This window comes from Columba livia, chromosome 5 (assembly GCF_036013475.1).
Source record: "Columba livia isolate bColLiv1 breed racing homer chromosome 5, bColLiv1.pat.W.v2, whole genome shotgun sequence".
Taxonomy (NCBI): domain Eukaryota; kingdom Metazoa; phylum Chordata; class Aves; order Columbiformes; family Columbidae; genus Columba; species Columba livia.
Genome location: NC_088606.1, coordinates 54,710,775 through 54,729,746, shown reverse-complemented (window position 1 = coordinate 54,729,746; position 18,972 = coordinate 54,710,775). Strand labels below are relative to the sequence as shown.

At 36.8% G+C, this 18,972-nt stretch overlaps 1 protein-coding gene across 4 annotated transcripts in view; it reads right to left on the bottom strand.

The window, feature by feature from the left end:
* PIK3C2A (phosphatidylinositol-4-phosphate 3-kinase catalytic subunit type 2 alpha) overlaps positions 1-18,972 on the bottom strand; it is a 72,546-nt gene that overhangs the window by 31,210 nt on the left and 22,364 nt on the right. For 2 of the 4 annotated variants that reach the window (XM_065066098.1, XM_065066096.1), the window contains exons 2-4: positions 8,431-9,605; positions 3,568-3,668; positions 1,845-2,002 (exon numbers count right to left, since the gene is read on the bottom strand). In XM_065066098.1, coding sequence (XP_064922170.1) covers positions 1,845-2,002; positions 3,568-3,668; positions 8,431-9,540 — 1,369 coding nt within the window. In that variant the 5' untranslated portion in view covers positions 9,541-9,605. Of the gene's footprint in view, positions 1-1,844; positions 2,003-3,567; positions 3,675-8,430; positions 9,606-18,972 lie in introns of all 4 variants that reach the window. The other 2 variants (XM_065066095.1, XM_065066094.1) reach the window with 1 other exon arrangement.

Here is an 18,972-nt window from a genome sequence, read left to right as displayed (position 1 = left end):
AGAAATGCTATTCACCTCATTATTAAGACTACTTAAGCTGTACTACCTTCAGGAGAAGGTTGATTGGTGGTTGATACAGAAAAAGGCTGCAGTAACAGTTTAGGAGCCATAGTCACAGGCTGCATTGGCAAAGCTCTGCCAGCCCTGCAAAGCCTAGTGGAGTAATGCAAAGATAACATCACCGCCTTTTCACCCACTCTCTGTCTTATTGGAAGACTTGTTTCTTGCTGACACAGAATCATTGCTCAGGGAGACTTGTACTTCCATGTAAAGCCTCACAAATGAATACAAAACAAATAGGTATAGCCAAATAAGCTCTAAAGTTCACTTGTTTCACTCCTGAGTCCTTTCTATACATTGAGTTGTCAGAATACTGAAAGGCTGCAGTTCCTTCTGAGCAGGACTGGAAGCCATACTGAAGTACTTCTAGCATTACAATGCTAAGGTATGCAACAATTTCACCAAGACCAGAAGAAATTAAAGGAAGATAGTAACTGTAGATATGTCTATTACTAGTCACATATGAGTTACCGCTAACTCTTACTAACTACAGAAGACAAAAAGTTTAACTGTGACTAGTCTCAGCATCAGAAAAAGGAATAGAGCACAAAGAGTAAGATATGTGAAGCTACAATGCAAAACACATTCAAAGGTATGCACAAAACTCCTAGAAATAAAGAGCTGAAGTCACAGCATATTGGTTATGGCACAAAAGCCTTTTGTAGGAAAGGATTAAGCCTGTAGTATTAGTAAAGTGTAATCTTAAGTATGAAGAGCAGAAACCCTAGGCTACACTTACAGTCCATCTAGTTTCTTAACAAAAGACTACTAAATCACAGCAGAATAACTATAATGCACAGCAAATCAATAATGAAAACACTTATTCATTGAGACCACTTTCCAGTAGTGCAGCTAGTTCAAGTGAGTAATAAAGCAACTGCATATCTTTTGAGAACAACCCACTGTGAAGCATCTACACTGTTACAGAGAGACCCAAATGATAAGAACACGCTACAGCACAGACCCACTATCAGATGACACAGTTTGGGAATGGGAAGCTTCACAGGGGCCAAGAGACTACAGCAGTATAAAGGCTAAAAATTAAGTTGCTCCTGAGGCAATTTATTATCAGTTATTTTATCATGAAGAACTGCCAGAAGTTGACACCATCCAGAGTTACAGCCTTCAACACAAACATACTGTGCAGTCTTGACTGCACAGAGAATATGAATTTATGTGCAAGAACAAGGCAAACCTAGTGGTTCCACCTCAAGCTAATACTCCTGGGTTACCCACAAAACTGGGCCAGATAGTTGTGGCACACTGCAACAGTATTTTTTTAGTGTTTGTGTTCATAAGCACATATTGAAGTCAAGTAATAGATGGTTTCAGTGTTTATTCTTAAAAGCAAATTGTCTAAATTTTTAGATGGCCTGCAAGCGTTTATTTAAACATGTTAATACTGTTGAAATAAAAAATTAAAAGTTAAGAATCTCAGTCCTGGTGTCATCATTCCCTCAACTACCACAAAGTAGGTCAAAACACTGAAAAACTGTTTTAACATTTTCAGCCATGGATCAAATAGTGCTTCTGGTTTGCTTGGCTTTTCTTTTTAAAAAAAAAAGTTTCACTTTGACAGCTTCTAAATATTTTCTGATGGAGGCACTGACCCAGATTTAGGTTCTTTCTTCAGTTACTTTTTCCACATTCCCCACAAGCAATCCACATACCTGACACCTCGGGATTACAAAAACCGAAAGCCTTTGGCCTAGACTGAGCATACAGTCTTAACCCATCGTCAGAAGTCTTACAAGCAAGCTCCAATTTAAAAAGCAGAAACATACCATCACACGTAAAAGTTACTGGTTGCTGGAATTCTTCGATTTCTATAGAAACCTTGATACTGGCACTCTCCCCACTTATATTTCTTTGCAGCATGACTGGACTCAGCACAAAGCCTGGATTTGTCTGCTGATTAGTGTACGGAAACTTGGTCCTCAATCTGTAAGTAGAGAAGGTTTATGAAACATTGCAATGGATAAGTCTAAGACTCAAGCAAAACATGGTCATAACCACAAGGCAGAACAGTAAAGACTACCTTTTGCTCTTTACCTAAACTGTATGTGCAAAACACCATTTAATTTCTGTACTCTCTACAGAACACTGCCAACAATAATTATATAAGTAGTAGTTACAGGGGGGAAAAGCTCTAGCTTATAATTAGGCAGGTTTTCCACATAGCTTAAAATACTTAATAGGTCAACGCTTACAGGACATATCTAGCTTCTGTCGAAGATAAGCTCTAAACCAATTTTTAAAAAGTTAATCCATGGCATTTGCTAAAAATAAGTTTTGAAAAGGGTGATTTATTTTATGCATAAAACACCACAGAACCCTTCACATGTTTTTAACTTTTGGAAATCTAATTTAAACTTGGATACTATGCAGAAGGTAGTTATTCCAAGTTGTGGAAGTTGAGAAAGAGGCCTAAATTAACAGAAATGGTTTTCTTTAGGACACAAACAATAAAACATTCACCTAGTAATGAATACACAGTACTTTGATAGCTGTTTTTAATTTTCCGCTGTTTAATGTAGATAAAAAAATTTGACAACCATCTGCCATCATTAAAGCAGTATTATAGCAGATTAAGAACAGAACCCTCCTATAATAGTCATCTATTTCATCATCTCAATTTCTGAAAACAGCTTGAGCGGAAAAAACAAAACAAACCCAAAAGGGTCTATGACTTCTCACTGGTTTTATGGAGTTTGCTTTTCATCTCATAAACATTCCTGTTTTTAAAAGTAGTTGTTACCCTTCAGATTCAAAGATCTATTTTCTACATTAGCTATTGCAAACTGATCTTGAGAAGAAAAAAGGCAAGACTCTTAGTGTGCCTTCTATAGGAAGCAAGCAAAAAATCCCAAACCACCATACTATCTCATTAAATTATGGCAGTAAGCCAAACCAAAAAAAATATAGAAGGAGTATTCTGCGTTATCAAGTCCCATCGTCTCTGGTACGAACTTCAAGGAACTTCATGACCTGATCAAACCATTAATAAGTTTGAATGCTTTATTTGTTACAGAATTCCAGCTTTGGAAGCAGTAACAGTAAGATCATTTCAGTGTTAGAAAGCCACTGAGTGACAGGATTTAGTGAGGTGCATCAACTAAGAAAAAGAGGCTTCAAAATCTTCCAAAACAATTTGCATTTTAAAAATATAGAAGGAAGAGATACGGATATATGGAAATACAGAAAAAAATTTCTGAGGATAAAGTTTTATAAAAACAAGGAAAAAAGTGAGAGGAAAGTCACAGGATCAGAAGAATAAAGAGGAGATACAATAATTCAAAAACTTTCATACTTAAGACCTTAACAATTCTGTTGCATTCTTAAAAAAAAAAAAGGACAACACCAGGAAAAAACAGGGATAAGAGAAAAGGATACATACTGAAATCCATCCCCTTGAGCAAAAAAAGGGCTCTGTCAACCTAACTGAAAATGAGTTTAGCTTTTTTTTTTCCCCTTCTGAAAGCTAATGTGTGTTCAGTAATTTCTTACTTCGTAACTGCTTGAGAAAAAGCTGACAGTTCTTGATTCTGCCCTTCAATTTCTTGGGGAAGCACGTTTTCTGTCAGCATGCCAGTGGTCCCATTGTCTTTCTGCAACTCAAAGATAATACAGTATTTAAATAGCTGCAAAGATATTCCTGTGGCCAAAGCCATGTGTAGATGATGGATTTTCATGAGCCTGAGGGGTTACTTTGAGTTTTACTTCTACTTCTATAAAGAGAAAAAAATGTGTATCATTACCAAATTAAAAAGTTAAGATTTACCAGAGCAGTGACTCCTTTACAGAAAGTAATTTGACAACATCGTTACTGGTTAAGTTGCAAATATAACAGTTCCTGAGTTCTCGGTGACCCATTGCATTAGAATTTAGCAAGACTTTGCTGAACCAGAGGAAAAAGACAGATAAATACTTTTCCCACCACTTCTGCAACTCAACCTTCAGTATAGTCCCCAAAAGAACCATTCCCCATCAGTTCTGCCCATCACTCCTTTGCCTACAAAGCACAAAAAGATAAATTGTACATTGGAAGGAAACAGCATTCAGAACACTAAACTCAGAACTAACCTTGTGGCATCAAATTACTGCTGTTTTAATCCCTTATGCCATACACACCTACCGGCTCCCAAAAATGTAAACCACAATCTTTGAAGTACTCAATTAAAAAAAAGTCGCTAAAAGAACTGCAATTTCAAACAACAAAATAATAAACTTTAAAAAGAGAAAAAAATCACAAACAAAACGGCAGCAGTTTTTAATACATATCTATTTCTGGTCCAATTCCGAACTGGAGTAAGCTGATCTTTATGAGTTTGCTCATGTCCAACTCAGCGTCATTGCACACAGAGGATAAAACCTTCTGACCAGTCACATTTGACATCCAGAGCTTCTACAATGCTTATAGAAACCTTTAATCCACATAGAAGTGCAGGAAAAGAGAAAAGCAGACTGCACTACAGCTTTTCTGAAAATCACCCCAACTTATTCACACTTGAAATAGTGAATAACTACTTAAGTAGTATTTGGGTTATTATTAACTGAAAAAATTGGTCATCTAATTTCATTAGAGCATATCAAATATAGTCAAAATTAGACTTTTTCAGAAAAAGGGTCAAACCTGTAACAGGCAGAGCCAGGGACTGCCAGGTCATTTCCTTTCAGAACTTTTTTTTCCTCAAATCAACTTGTTTAAGCAGCATAGCATAAACTTACAAGGGATAATATACACAACCCATCAATGCCACTGGAATTGCATTTACATGTAGTTATTTCAGCTAAACCACCAGTTTCATGAACACCAACCAGTTCAAAAGGATCAATTCTATACAACTGGGAATGAGCCAAACCATGGGAAGCAATTAGAGCAGGAAGCTGTAAAGCCACAAAACCTGGAAAGAGATTCAGGAATCATACCTTCAATTTAAAAAAGTTCTTCTGTTCGAACATCTCTGAGAAGTTCTGTCATAGAAAAATACTTCTGGGGAACTGCACAAGACCTGCTGACAAACCTGTGCAATTGTATCTAGTACATGCATTCTTTAAGCAATTACATAAAAACAACAAAAAATAAATCATACAAGGAAATAGGAAGTAAACATACCAAGTGAAAGGTAAACAACTTTGCTAAAGATTCAAGTAGCTGATGGCCAGCACTCAACACAAAACTCAGTAACTTCAAATCAAGAAGTTGGCTATACGAATGTTAAGTTTCCTCTATTTACGGACACTTTAAAAAATTACTACAAATAAGTACTCAAAACACTTTGCAATTCTAACCAGAGTATAAAAGCAATACACAAGGGGATTACTTAAAGTCACACTAGTGATACAACATCGCCACTTCATGCTATACAACACTTGAATTATTTACAGCAAAATTTGCACATGATTCTGCTATTAAATTCCCTAAATTTAAGGAACTGCAAGGCATTTCCACACATGGGGTAAACAAATTCCAATGTAATGAGCAAAGGAAACAAAACAACATCAAAAAACCATCACACCACACCCCCCACAGTTGACCTCAGGGGCGCATTTGGCTACAAAGAACAGCCTAAAATTAATTCAAATATGCATTGTTGGAAATTACCTCCTGGTGGATAATTAAGAATATCAAATACCTCCTTGCTTTTTTAGCTGAATTTCAATACTATTTTTATCACTTTCTGGAATATAATTCAGGAGGACAAGCTTTGATAAACTAAGAAATCTCTTTAAAATCCACTGGGTTCAGATGATCAGGGTTTTGAGCAACAAGCAGTATTTGATTTTCTTTAACTTCCAGATAAACAAATCTAGGAGGAGCCAGAGCTATCAGCCAAACAGGAAAGAACTTGTAAGAAAGGACTTCAGGCCAAAATAGATAAATAGTTCATAGCAGTACAACCTGCAAAAATAGTAATGGTCTGCAGATACAATTACTCTTAACAACAAAAAACTAATACCAAACCCAGTGAATTAACAAAAGCCGAGCTAAATTAAATCCCCTTTGTATATAAAACCACAAGACTCTTCATCTCTGAGAAAGGAAAGGTAAAGATGACAACACCTAAAACAGGACAAAACAACGATTTTTGCCTCTGCTTTCAGAAAGGAGAATGACTAACACTGAAATATTTAAAGGGAAATAATGAATATATAGATACTTCAAATATGAAGCAAAATTCAAAGCAATCTGTTTATGTGAAGGATTAAATATAACATGATAGAATCAAAATACATTACAATGAATTTTTACTAATAGTTCTGTTTAAAGGGGCAGTAAGAGTATGAGTTATTCAGGAAGAAAAAAATGACCCAGACTAGTAAGGATGCAAGACTTGAGAACATACTTTCAAGGAAATATATACCTGGAGGTAAATGGGATAAAATATAAGAGAACTTCCAAAAATAGAGGCTAAATAACTCAGCTTCCTACCATACCAGATGGAAAATTACTTACACTAGAAAATAAAGAAGCAGCATAGGATGTGCACAAGATAAAGCAAAAGCCACGGGTTATGATCAAAAGATAACCATTTGAGAGACTCGTCTTTAGATCTATTATCTTTGTTCATAATTTAGCACAACCAGCAGAAACAGCCCTGCTGATAATTTACAGTCTAGTATCATCAGCTAACTTTATTATAAAGACTAGAACTGGAAAATTATGCCAAGCCTAGTTAACCACAGACTGCGGAAACACAAGGAGAAATTAAATTTCAAACCTTCCATTGGACATTGACTGCAGGAGTCTGCTATAACCTAAAAAATTGTTTGAAAGAAATGGTAGCGTAAGAAAATGAGATATATTAATTGACTACAGGATATGTGCTATTGTGATGTCATTGTGAATAAAACATGCCAAGAGCATGCCAAGGAAGATGCCCCTACCTGTAAGGAGGTTTTAATTCAGGCCACTGTAGAAGGCACATGGTACACTGTGCTCTCACATGGACATGGACAACAACCACAAATTCTAATAAGCCATTCTCAAATAAAAAAGTGACAGGAAACAGAAAACATCACACAGAGCTTGCACAGAAGCTGCCAGAAAGCCACTGTTTCTTAAAGCTTATTGAAGTAAACATCAAAATGGTTCTTTATCTTAAATACCTGCTGTTCCATCCTGTTAAGAAGAACATTTGCTAAGAGCTAGTTACTAACATGAATGCATTTCTGGTGAATATCAGATGACTGTTGAGGACAGTGAGCACCTGGAAAATCAAAGTAGGAGGAAAAGACCATACATGAACACAGAGCTTGAGAATTATATGAATCAGTTAAGAGGTGATCTGCAAACAGCATGGAATGGGACTTGAACAGGAAAGACCCTTTAAAAAACCCTGGAATTTATAAAAACAAATTTCATTCAGCAACTGTCAAATATTACTTTCTACAGACAACGCTTCAAAAGCACCGATTCAATATAGTCTAGCTAGTCCAGCCAACAGTTACATTACAATCAACCAAACACCACTGGAAAACCAACAGACATCACCAGAAAGCATGACAAACTGAAGAAGCAAACTGCTATAGAGCCCAAGTCTACATGTGTCTCCAAATACTAGGAAATAGCTGAGGTCACATATCACTGCTCAACAGCGAGTGGAAAAAAAATTAGGTTAGACCCAAGATATTCACACATGTAATGTTAAAAATGCAATCCCTTAAAAAGAGAGGTGAAGAGTTTTTTTGAGTTCAGGTTTTTTTTGGTCCTTCTCCACTGGTTTTCTATTAAACATCTGCCAGAATACTGACAACTAGCCCAGAAAAACAGGAAATCCTTCAACTGAGGGCCCAAAACCTTCACTTCAATGGAAATTTAGACAGCCCTTTAAGCCGAAATCTAGTAAATCTTTCTTTTTCTGAGAAGAAAACTCCCCCAGTTTGGGGAGGGAAGAAATAAGGAGCAATTTGGAAAATATCCTTGACTGATAAGTTGTTTTTCATAGCATGCCCCTAGTCTATTAAAAACACCTAGAAAGACAACATATAAGATTCAAAACAGCTGCGAACCAAAGTCTCCAAGCCAAACAAATCTTTTATTCCCTGCCTCTACCCAGTCTCTACAATTATGATTTTTCCTGCCATTATCATCCTTTCTAGGGGTGACTTTGACTCTAAGACTTCTCCTTCAGCCTTTGTACTCTACCAAAAAAAAAACCAAACAACCAGAAGTATTCATATTCACTTTCTAAGTGAGGTGACCAATATTTTAAAACATAGTATCTTGTTTTATGATGGAATTACCACAGAAACAATTTTAAAAGATAGGAAAAGTTAAATATTCTACAGTCATTTACTGTACTTGGAAAAGGGCGGGATGCGTTTGTGGGGACATAATTAACCAGATGAGATTGCTGATTTACATACCTGTGATGTTTGGCCCTGTAACTTTGTAAGTTGAGTCGTTCGCATGTTTAAGGACTGGCTCCTTGTAACTGTTGCTCCAGAAGATTTCCCATTAAGTTTTCTTTCCAGATGACAAGTTACTAACAACTTTTCTTCTAACAGCACAGCATCCCATGGATCTTCCGCAGTCATACTTGAAGCCCTCTCTCCATCATTCTCTGCCTTATTTAAAGTCTCCACACTATCCACTTTGGGTTTACTTAGGGGATCCAAATCTAACCAATCAAATTTACTAACATCTCTGCAGCTTTCTGAGGCTGGTAGGTTAGAAACCGCAGACTTTATAGCAGTCATTTCCAAGTCTGTGCTTGACTTGCCATTTTTCAGAAATTCTGAGGTGCTTGCAATTTTGTCAAATACTTTTGCCATTTCTGGAGTAAGTACTGGAGGATATATGGGTAGGCTTCCTTGTGGATGGAAAGGCGTAGTAGCTGCCAATGGGTATGAAATGTATTGTGCCTGCCTTGGAAGACCAAGATAAATAGGTTCTCTAGAGTGATAGGAGGACATAGTTGGATGGAATCCATTCTGAAATACACCAGTCTGTTTTGTATAAGAAGCTGAGGGGTAAATAGGAGGTAAAGTGCATGTCACAGGTGCTGGTATTCCAGGTGTCCAATGTCTTCTCTGACCCGTAGGCCCAAGATAAAACTGTGAAGACACAGATGGGCTCAAAATAGGACTTACTGGTAATGCAGATACTTTACTAGATTCAAAACTGTCATCCAGCAGCAGTTTTTCTAGTTCAGCATGAGTAAGCTTCTCTATGTCAATGGTACTTAGTTTATCTTCCATGCTCTTGGCATCAGACTCTGGAAACACCATTAGATCATGGTCCTGTTTATTATGAGCCTGTGCTTTTTGTCTGGTGCTGCTCAAAGAATGGAAAGTTTGTTTATTCCCAGCAACACCTCTTTCTTTCTGCATCTTAGCTAATGCTTCAGCTTCCATCTGCAACGCCTCCTCTTTGTCCACATCTTTTGACCTTGCAGCCGCCAAAGAAGGTGATGAGTGCTGTTTAAATCCATTGCTACTAGATATCTGGGCCATACTGCAAGAACAGATGTCCATTTAAAGAACCAACACTTCCCTTCTACTGGTTGTCTATCCTTGGCTTTGGAATAGATTTAGCAGATCTGAAAAGGAAATGAAACATTAGAAATACATAAAATAAATATTACATAGAGAAGTACCAAGTCATACATCACACCTGACAAGGTTGAACGTGTCCTGCAGAAGCCCAGGACATAAAATATTAAAGAGAACCTTTGTTGGGGGGGTGGGGGAAGGTCAAATTTAAGAAGAGAATCCACCCACCTATTTGTCTTACTAGTACTTACCAGTGGATAGACTAAGTACCTGGTTTCTTTTTGCACCACTAAACCTAAGACACAGAAAAGCTACATTCAGGTATCTAACCACTTTCAAATTTGAGCAATTCTGCACACTTAGCCAGGTTCAATCTCAGAAGCAGAAATAATTCTAAAGACCATACAAATATCTAGCATAGATAAAGCACATTACTGAGAGGACTTCCAGTTTACTTCAATATATTACAAAAACAATAGAGGTATCAAACTGCTGCACCATGATTATGATGGTCATAATGGTGCTGAAGCACCTCCCTTCAGGAAATATCATCGTACTTTGCCCGCTTAACAAGAGAAATAGTGCCTATGAAATGCTGTTTCTTGGACAAGCAAAATAAGCTATTTAAGCACAGCTGCTCATTAAGCAATCCCTTTAACAGCCCCTTAAAGGAAGTGTCATTCACTACCAGGTAAGGGAAGAAACTCTGAAAGGTCACTTTTGCTTAAGGCTACCACCAAGAAAAGGACATCTTGCATTTCTCCAATTCCAATCTTATCCTCAGCACTATTACATGACTTGCCATATATATCACGATATCTCTGCCTCTTTAATAAAATAATCTTACAAGAGATTACCCCAAGAACTATGTTATTTTTCAATATTATTTCTACTTTATTCCAGAGCTTTCACACACAGGATAGAGTTGAGTCTAGGAGATGAGGTGTCTTCCAGCAACAGCTCATATGCATATCAAGTAGCAAGATAAAAATCATGAATAATGAGTTTCTGCTCGAAACGTTACAAACAGCAATCTTCATTAAAACACAGTTTCACTGAACTAGATGAGAATTTTACATGTAAATCACCACAGGTTGAAGTCATACAACAGTTGACAAACTAAAAGAGTTCTCTGCAGTAAGTAATGTAGATAACTCTAAAGTCTGTCTTTATGTTCCCTTGCAATTCACACCCACAAGGTGGTGTTTCACCCCCCAACCTTGAACCAGACCAGATATATGTGCCTTTAAACTGACTGTACTTCTGTGGACTTGCCACAAACAGCAAGATTCTTAACAGATTTCTAACAGATTCTTTAAATTCTTCAAGACACTGACCAAGCTTTTGTTACCCTACTTCAGTGGCTCGTATTGTGAAGGACAGATGTCTTTGTAAGAGGCTGGACACATTTCAGCTAAGTCTAAAAACATAAAACCAGGTGAAAACCTTCACAAAGCAAGATTAAGCCAGAACTGATGTTACAGGTACCACAACAAGATTTAAATTAAAGGGGGCATTTTCAGAAAGAGTGAAACGGTGACAGACTAACAGTTATAAAACCCTGAAAACCACATAACTAAAGTCCTAGGGAATAAAGTCTTCTCAAGGAGGAGCTTTGGAGGTTACTAGTATGTATCCATTCCATGAGATGATATTCAACAGATGAAGTCTACAGAAAAAAGCAGACACCAGACGCACTGAATATTTTGTAGATGGTTTAAGCCTAGTAGTCACAGATAACATCCTAATGAGAACTCTAATATACTTTACATCAATTGCTCTACTTTACATCAGTTGCTCAGACTGCCCAGATACCCAAGCAGCCTTTAATCTATTAACTTGCAGCTGGTTAAAATTGCTATGTCAAATTTTCAGATGCAAGAACACCTTGACTCACGAAGTCTTCCAAGTAGCTAGATATATAATAACAACCCTGGCTCCTTAAAGAAGCAGGAAGCCTTATTTTTCTGCCGACATTGACAGCTTTGATCTCCGTACTCGCCAAGCAGTCTCCTACTCACAAGAAGTCTCTGTTCCACAAAGTCACAACTTCAGATAAACCTACATTCCTTCATGCTCAAAAAAATGGTGCACAGCTACTACAGCACATTTGTTTTTAACGTCTAGAGAATCCGAATTGCTCAATAATTGCTTATTTTACAATTTTACATTACAGTGCTACATTTCTGTCAGTGTATGATTTGCACACTTGCACTAATAAATCCACTGGCTTCTAGTATTCAAGACAGAATAATATTATTATTAGGGTTTATCTGAGAAGTTTAATTTTATTTTTGCAAGACAGTCTCATCAGCATACATACACTTAATGCATACTTAATACATACACTGTATGCAAGTCCTGTTCTTGGGAAACTTCTAAAACCAAATCAGTGTATAAATTTCCGTCAAAACTGTATAAGCAGACTGCAGTTTTCAAACAGTTTGGAGTGAAAAACTGGTCAAAAATATGATAAAATTGCAATAATTTTACCCAAACTTCACCCTGCACGTGAGTTTTAAGCAGTAAATTCACATGATAAAACATCAGAAGAAAAGCTCCCTAGGTATAAGCATGATTAAAATAAAGATTGGCCTTCTTTTAAATGGTAACTACACTGTGTCAGTAATTTCACATAAGAAATTCAGCTTCACTTTGAACTTCTGATTTTGTAGCCATGTACTTTCAAGGGCATACAGCAAGCAGAATTTATACTTCTCCAACATCTACAAAGATAAGGGGAAATTCCATTTGGAACTCCTCTCAAACACTCAGAAGCATATATATATATATATATATATACACATATAAAGTCCCAGAAATCAGAAAAAACAGATACCTGAGTCACTACTGACCACACCATAGAAATCCATGAGAAGTTTGCAACAACTGGAAGTCATTGGAAGACCCAGAAATAATCCTTAAAGAGTCAGGATTGTTCTCATCTCAACTGCTGACCACTATTTTAAGTAACAGTAATAATCAGTTTTCAACTGTCTATCTGTTCACCTTCAAGAACACAACTCTTTCCAAACACTTACAGAACAGGTTAAATTCTCTCATTTTCTCAAAAAAAAAAAAAAAGGAAAACTTGAAGCAGCTGAAGGGATTGTAACAGAAATATGAAAGTGATAAGACAATTTCCTACACCACCTATTTCTCCGCTAAATTTGAAATTAAATGGCCACATTCATGCTTTGTATAAAGTCGCCAGATTTACACCGCCCTAGCAATACCGATATTGCCCACAAATCTCAACCACGCGATTTATCTACAGCCTTGACAAAAGGTGATCTGTCTCTTGTGGTGTGACTTACTTAACTTTAAGCAATATTTTCTTTATGTATTCAGTCACATGTGATCAGACACAGGTCTGCAGACCTTCTCCAGCTCCAAACCAGCAGGGTGGCCCCAAGATCAAAACTTCCTCAATGGTAATTTTGCATGAGTGTGTTTAGAGTCTACAGTTAACTTGATCGGTCAAGTGCCTGTGTATTGCTATGTAATTTTGAGTATTGCTCATTATTTACTATTTCAAAGAAGTGAAATGCGCTTTAAAAAAAATGCAGCAATAAAACTTTATTATTATAAAGAACCAAGAAACTGCAAGATGTCTGACCATCTTCAGACCAAAGGCTCTACGTGGAATGGGGAAAACAAACTAATCTAACGAATATTAATACATAAAATTGAACTACATGGGGTTTTTTTGTTTGTTTGGGGGTTTTTTTTGAATGAGGAATTTGTAAGTGCTTGGTAAGAAACGTCAGGAGAATCAATACAGGATATTACATTTCTACCAGGACAAAGACTCCCAAAAATCTATATTAGTTATCTATCTTAATAAGCAAGGGATGACTTTATTGGAGATAAATCCTTTTACTTTAAGCAGAGGTAATCGTACCATCTGCTCATGTACATGTTAACATTGCTCTCTACTTAAGATGAGTTGCACAACAATTTTCTTTCCAAAAAAACCCAAGGCTTTTAATATTCTATTTATAATTTGTTCTAGTGCTAAACAAGGGCAGAACATAGTACTTGGTAATTCATTCTTAAGAAATACTAAATAGTTATCACAAATCAGAGTACATTAATTCCCTAGAGTCCAAACACTAAATACAGAAGCAATAATAAGTTAGACCATTTCCTGCATTCCTCATGAAGTAATGCCTGACATACAGCAGCCAGAGCTTCCTCAGAACAAGTGTAATTTTCACAATAACTGTGGTTATTTTGCCATTAAAAAATATATACAATGTTATATACATAACATTGAACCATAGCTAACTTAAGGATTAACAAATCTTGACTGCATACCAGAGATGGTAGCTGTTTTCTGGGATAACAAGGAAAACTTAGTACAATAAGACAGCAGTAATACAGTATGGAAAGTAGTAATTATCTGGAAAGGAATTCATAGCAAGACATTTGCCACAGCAGGAAAACTCATTAGCAAGAAAAAAAACCATTAGAACTTTGATGTTCAAAAGCCCTCTCTGCCAGATACATCCAGATTGCTAGAAACTGAGAAACAACTGAACAGATGCTTCACAAAGTCATGTCATGACTAAGTCTAACATTTTCTAAAATACTGTTAAGTTTAAATCAGAAGGTTTTTTTCAATAATGTGTACATAAGTAGTCTGGAAAGGCTAGTGTTTCAGGCATGTCGTTTTATCATGCTGTCTTTCCACTAAGAACTTGGTTGATTCTTCAATCTAGTCAATTTAGCAAAATTAGAAAGCATCCCCTTGCAGATGAGATTAATACAGGTAATCAAAAGACTGAATCCATTTTGTTCCAGGTCATATTTACAGAATCTTCCAAGACAATTTCACTACCTTAAACACAGGTACAATTGTAATTGGGCACAAACTCTGAACCAGTACTCATTTCTGTTTTGCTCAAATCATTCAGCTTGTAAATACCTAAGCAGCTGTACTTTGAAAATTCATTTACATCTAAAAAGTACCATTTTATCATAAAATGTCTGATCTTGACAGCTAGGAAAGAATAGGGTATTAATAGTGCTAGAGCAGGAAGCCCCCAGGAAGGCTTTAAGGCCTTTCAATATTGGCAACAAATCCCTTGAAAAATCCAGCCTTGGCTCTTTTGATGTTTATAAAACCACTTCTGAACTCTTCTACTTAAATCAATTTTTATCCATGACACTGTGCAGGAGACTTACTAGATATGGAATACTTTGCAACTGTAGAAACTTGATGTTTTGATCAGTGTTGCAAGAGAGACAAAAGGTGTAAGCATCCGTGATGATGTTCCACCCAAATCTCAGTGTAGGCAGCTATAGGCACCTACAGGTACTGTACATTGCCACAAAATGCTCTTCCCCTTCTTGAACCAGTGGCTTGCACCATTAGCCACTGCAAGCCATTCCACCAGTGGATGTGGCTACATGCAGATTTGGCACAGTACATTTGCAAGCTTCTTCAGCATATTTGTGCTGTTACACTCCTCCCATCAAATTTTAAACACAATCACCATTTCATTTAAGTCTGTCGAAGATATAGGGGTCTTAAAAATAATTCCATATAAGTTCCATAAAAACAAGCAACCTGACACCACCAAGAACACTGGGTGCCACAGCTAGCAGCACTAGCGTGAGCTCTTACTATTGGACACCATAGATTTATTATCAGGATAATCTTCATAAAAGCTTGAATTACGGTAAAAAGTCCTTAAAGCAAATCAGTTGAAGACACAAACCAACAGGAAACTTCACATAGTTTTCATCTGCTGTAGAACTACTCATCAACTTTTTATCTCTGTATTTCTCCCTATTTTGTCCTCAGCTCTCTAACACCACACCTGCAATTCTGCCCCTGCCCAGTACTTTCTGGATGCACATACCAGAAAAAGCAATAATGAAACTGATGGCATCCCAGGCTGTTTCATTCTGAAGCACTTAGCCAAGGTTTTGTTTTGTTTTTTTTTCCATGCCTTACAGCCAAGTCTATTAGCATCATTGTTTGACAAAGGCTAAGAATTTCAGTTCTGTTGCAATGTTTCTCCTTACAGAATAATGCCTTCATATCTACTCCTCTGTTTCAGAAGTTTACTTTTATAAACTTTTTACTGGTTCTCATGCTTTTCAACCACCTCTAAATTTGTGTTTTTCTCCATGTCACCCTTACGATTCACACTCATTTCCACCAGTCATCCTATTCAAAGGGTACTTGAAAACATTCAGGCAATACAGAACATTCTACACAAAATCACTATAATCTACTGTTTTGGGTGGGCTTTTTAAAATTTTTAAGTAATTCCATTGCTCCAAATATTCTGATTCCCCAGCTGAATAATTTGTGCGGTAATTTGTGATCTGCAAAATAATTTTACTCTGAAATACCACTTTCACAGAACAATTAAGACTGGAAGGGGCTTGAGGGGGTGTCTAATTCCACCACCTGCTCAAAGCAGGGTCAGCTATGAGAAGGTGACAAGGGTGCTCAGGGTTTTATCCAGGCAGCAACATCGCAGACAAAGTTTTAGTTATTCATACAGTGCAGGCCTGATCACAGTAGAGTGTCACAAATTACCTGGAGCATCTATTCATACTGGAACTTCCACTAATCCAAACAGCAGTGGCACTAAGTAGACATTTTAACCTACATGGCCAATTCAATAAAAAATACAGGAAGTATGTAGAGGGTGGGGAGGAGAGAGAAAAGAGGACAGGAACATTTGTGCTATCTGCTTTAATTACCCAAACAGAGATGCCCAAACACCTTCCACAGATTTATAACATTCTACAACACAGAGGGCCACTGTAAAAACCCAGATTTTCTTAAGTTACACACCTGAAGCAAGCCCTGCAAACATTCTCCTAATGTCACAAAGCATTCTAAAGATGGTAAAACACAGGAAGTTCATGATGCAGCATCCAGTGGGAGATGAAAACAACCCTCCCGCACAAAGATCTTATTCTATTCCCTGTGCAGCACCACACAGTCTACAACCTTCAACAAAACATAATCAAAACTAATAGTAGAGCAAGGAGACAAAACCACACCACCACGGCTCTGTTCCAGATTTAACTCCGTATCAGTGTATTAGTATCAACCTACCAGGCTAACCAAATGCAATTCTGCTGCAGTAGCCAAATTATTTCTACCACTTGGTTCAGCAGACGAGTTTCCCCTCAGGCAGGAAACTTGCACAGTTTCAATCATAACCAGCAGATGCTTCTCAGTCACAAACCTTGTGTTTATAAAAGTAGTACGGAGAATTGTTGATTATTAACAGAACAAATGCAGTGTTCACATATACCTGTTTGTTTCATGCATTAGAACATGCTAAATGTTTATTAGATATATTGATTCAATTATTACTTTTAAAAACGCTACACTGGTAGAAAACTGAACAGCATGGCTACACTCAGACCAAAGGTTCAGATGAATCCTTAACTTGTCTCTACGGGTGGTTGCAGAAATGCAAATGGAAAAAGATTAAACCAAGGCAATTATGCAATGACACTTCCTCAAAATACTCCCCTAGTCTTCACTAATTTGCCACTCAAGGACTTCCTGAATCTTGAGGTAACTTCTCTAATATTAAGACTTCTGATGGATTTTTCCCTCCAGGAATTTGTCCAGCTGCATGCTGAACTCATGGAAACTTTCAGCACTCACCCTGTAACTCAGGACTGTCACCACCCTCTGCCTTTCTGCTGTGACTACTATCCAAGTAGAAGACCATATCAGTTACTCATGATCTGTTCTCAGTGTACATCCCATAACTATTAACATCAACTACAACAATGAAACCTACGAGCTTCCAGCTCTATATGGACCAAATTATTTAATCTAGGTCATCATGTGGTGAACAACCTCGAGATCTGAACTAGTGACATTCTGTTAACGCAAAAAACGTGAGGTCCTCATATACCACATACTGTAAGGTTTCAATTATGGTTGTTCTTTTGTAAGTGATGTTTTGTTTATAATTTTGATGCCACACACCTGAAAATTACAACTTTAATGAAATAAGCAGACATACCTTCTCTCTGTACTTCAGTTTCCTCAATGGAAGCACTCTGAAGTGACCACCACTTGGAACAAACCAAACTGACTCGAGGGAAGTAATTTCAGGTTGCATTTCTACTAGGGTATAGATCAAAGTAACATTTCTCCTAACTTTTTTTTGTGTGTGAGAGCTTTGAGGAAAACATTTTATTCTAAATGTATTGTAGATTAAGTGAGATTTATCATTAGTGGCACACTTTGAAACATTTCCTCCTTCACTCACTTGTCCAGTCTGGAAACAGCTTCTGCATTCTTCTGCAAAAACTGACATCACAGCAACCTTCTCATGTACAAAGGGCCTGGATGAATACTGTATTAGATGACTGATGTCATGCTGATAAAAACTGAACTCTGGTTCTGGTAAGTAGTTACACATCCACATCTTCTACTTAAAATAGAAGAATGTTTACAGTTTGCACTTCCACAAAGCAAACAATTTACATTTGTGCTATACTCTTAAGTTTGTTGTACTGTCCTAAAAATAAATACCACAGTAATTTCTGCTCTAACTGCAGACACTGAAAGGCAATACTTCTAAAATAAAAAAAGGAAGATCATTATGTGAATGTCATTACAGCTAACCTTAAAACACATGCTATACTTTATAAATTCTAGTCATTAGCATTATGCTTATACTGTCCCACCTACCAATGTTAATTACAATTTTTAAAGCTTCCATTAAGATAGCCTGAAGACTATTCAGGAGCTTAAAGACAAACAATGCGCAATCCTGCTCTAACCTAGCATTCCTTTTTCTTGATAGCTCCATACTGGTCTGGCTTTAGTCTCACAACAGCCTAACACAACAAAAAAACCCAAAACAAAACAAACCATCACCTCAGAATATTCGGTTTTCTAAGCAATATTTTAATTCAATTTTCTTCACCTAGGTAGCAGATACAATAGCAGCATTGGATAAGAAATATCAGCCATTTCAAGTTAACTTGGTTTGAGAAGTTAGAAGCAGAGGAACACAAATTCAGAAAGCTTTTTTTACTTGACATTTTGAAATGCATAATTTTCCACTTAGAGCATTCGGTTTTCTTTGGTGGTATACAGAGAGCTACTCAATAAAGATAAAAATAACAAAATAATCATTTTATGTTTATATACACTGATCATCTATACTGACGAACCTTTATGTTTGAGTCCTTAATGATTACAGTAATACTCCAAAAGGAAAGAGGAACATCAAGTTCATAAATCAGGATTACCATTATATTGTAATTAAGTAGGACAAATCTATTTTTTAAATCAACTGGAATTTTAAATCTTTCTTGAGACCTCTGATGTACTTTTATAAAAAAGCATACTTATGTGACTGTTCAAATACAGCGCAACATTTAAGAAGATGGAATTCTAAAGAGTTT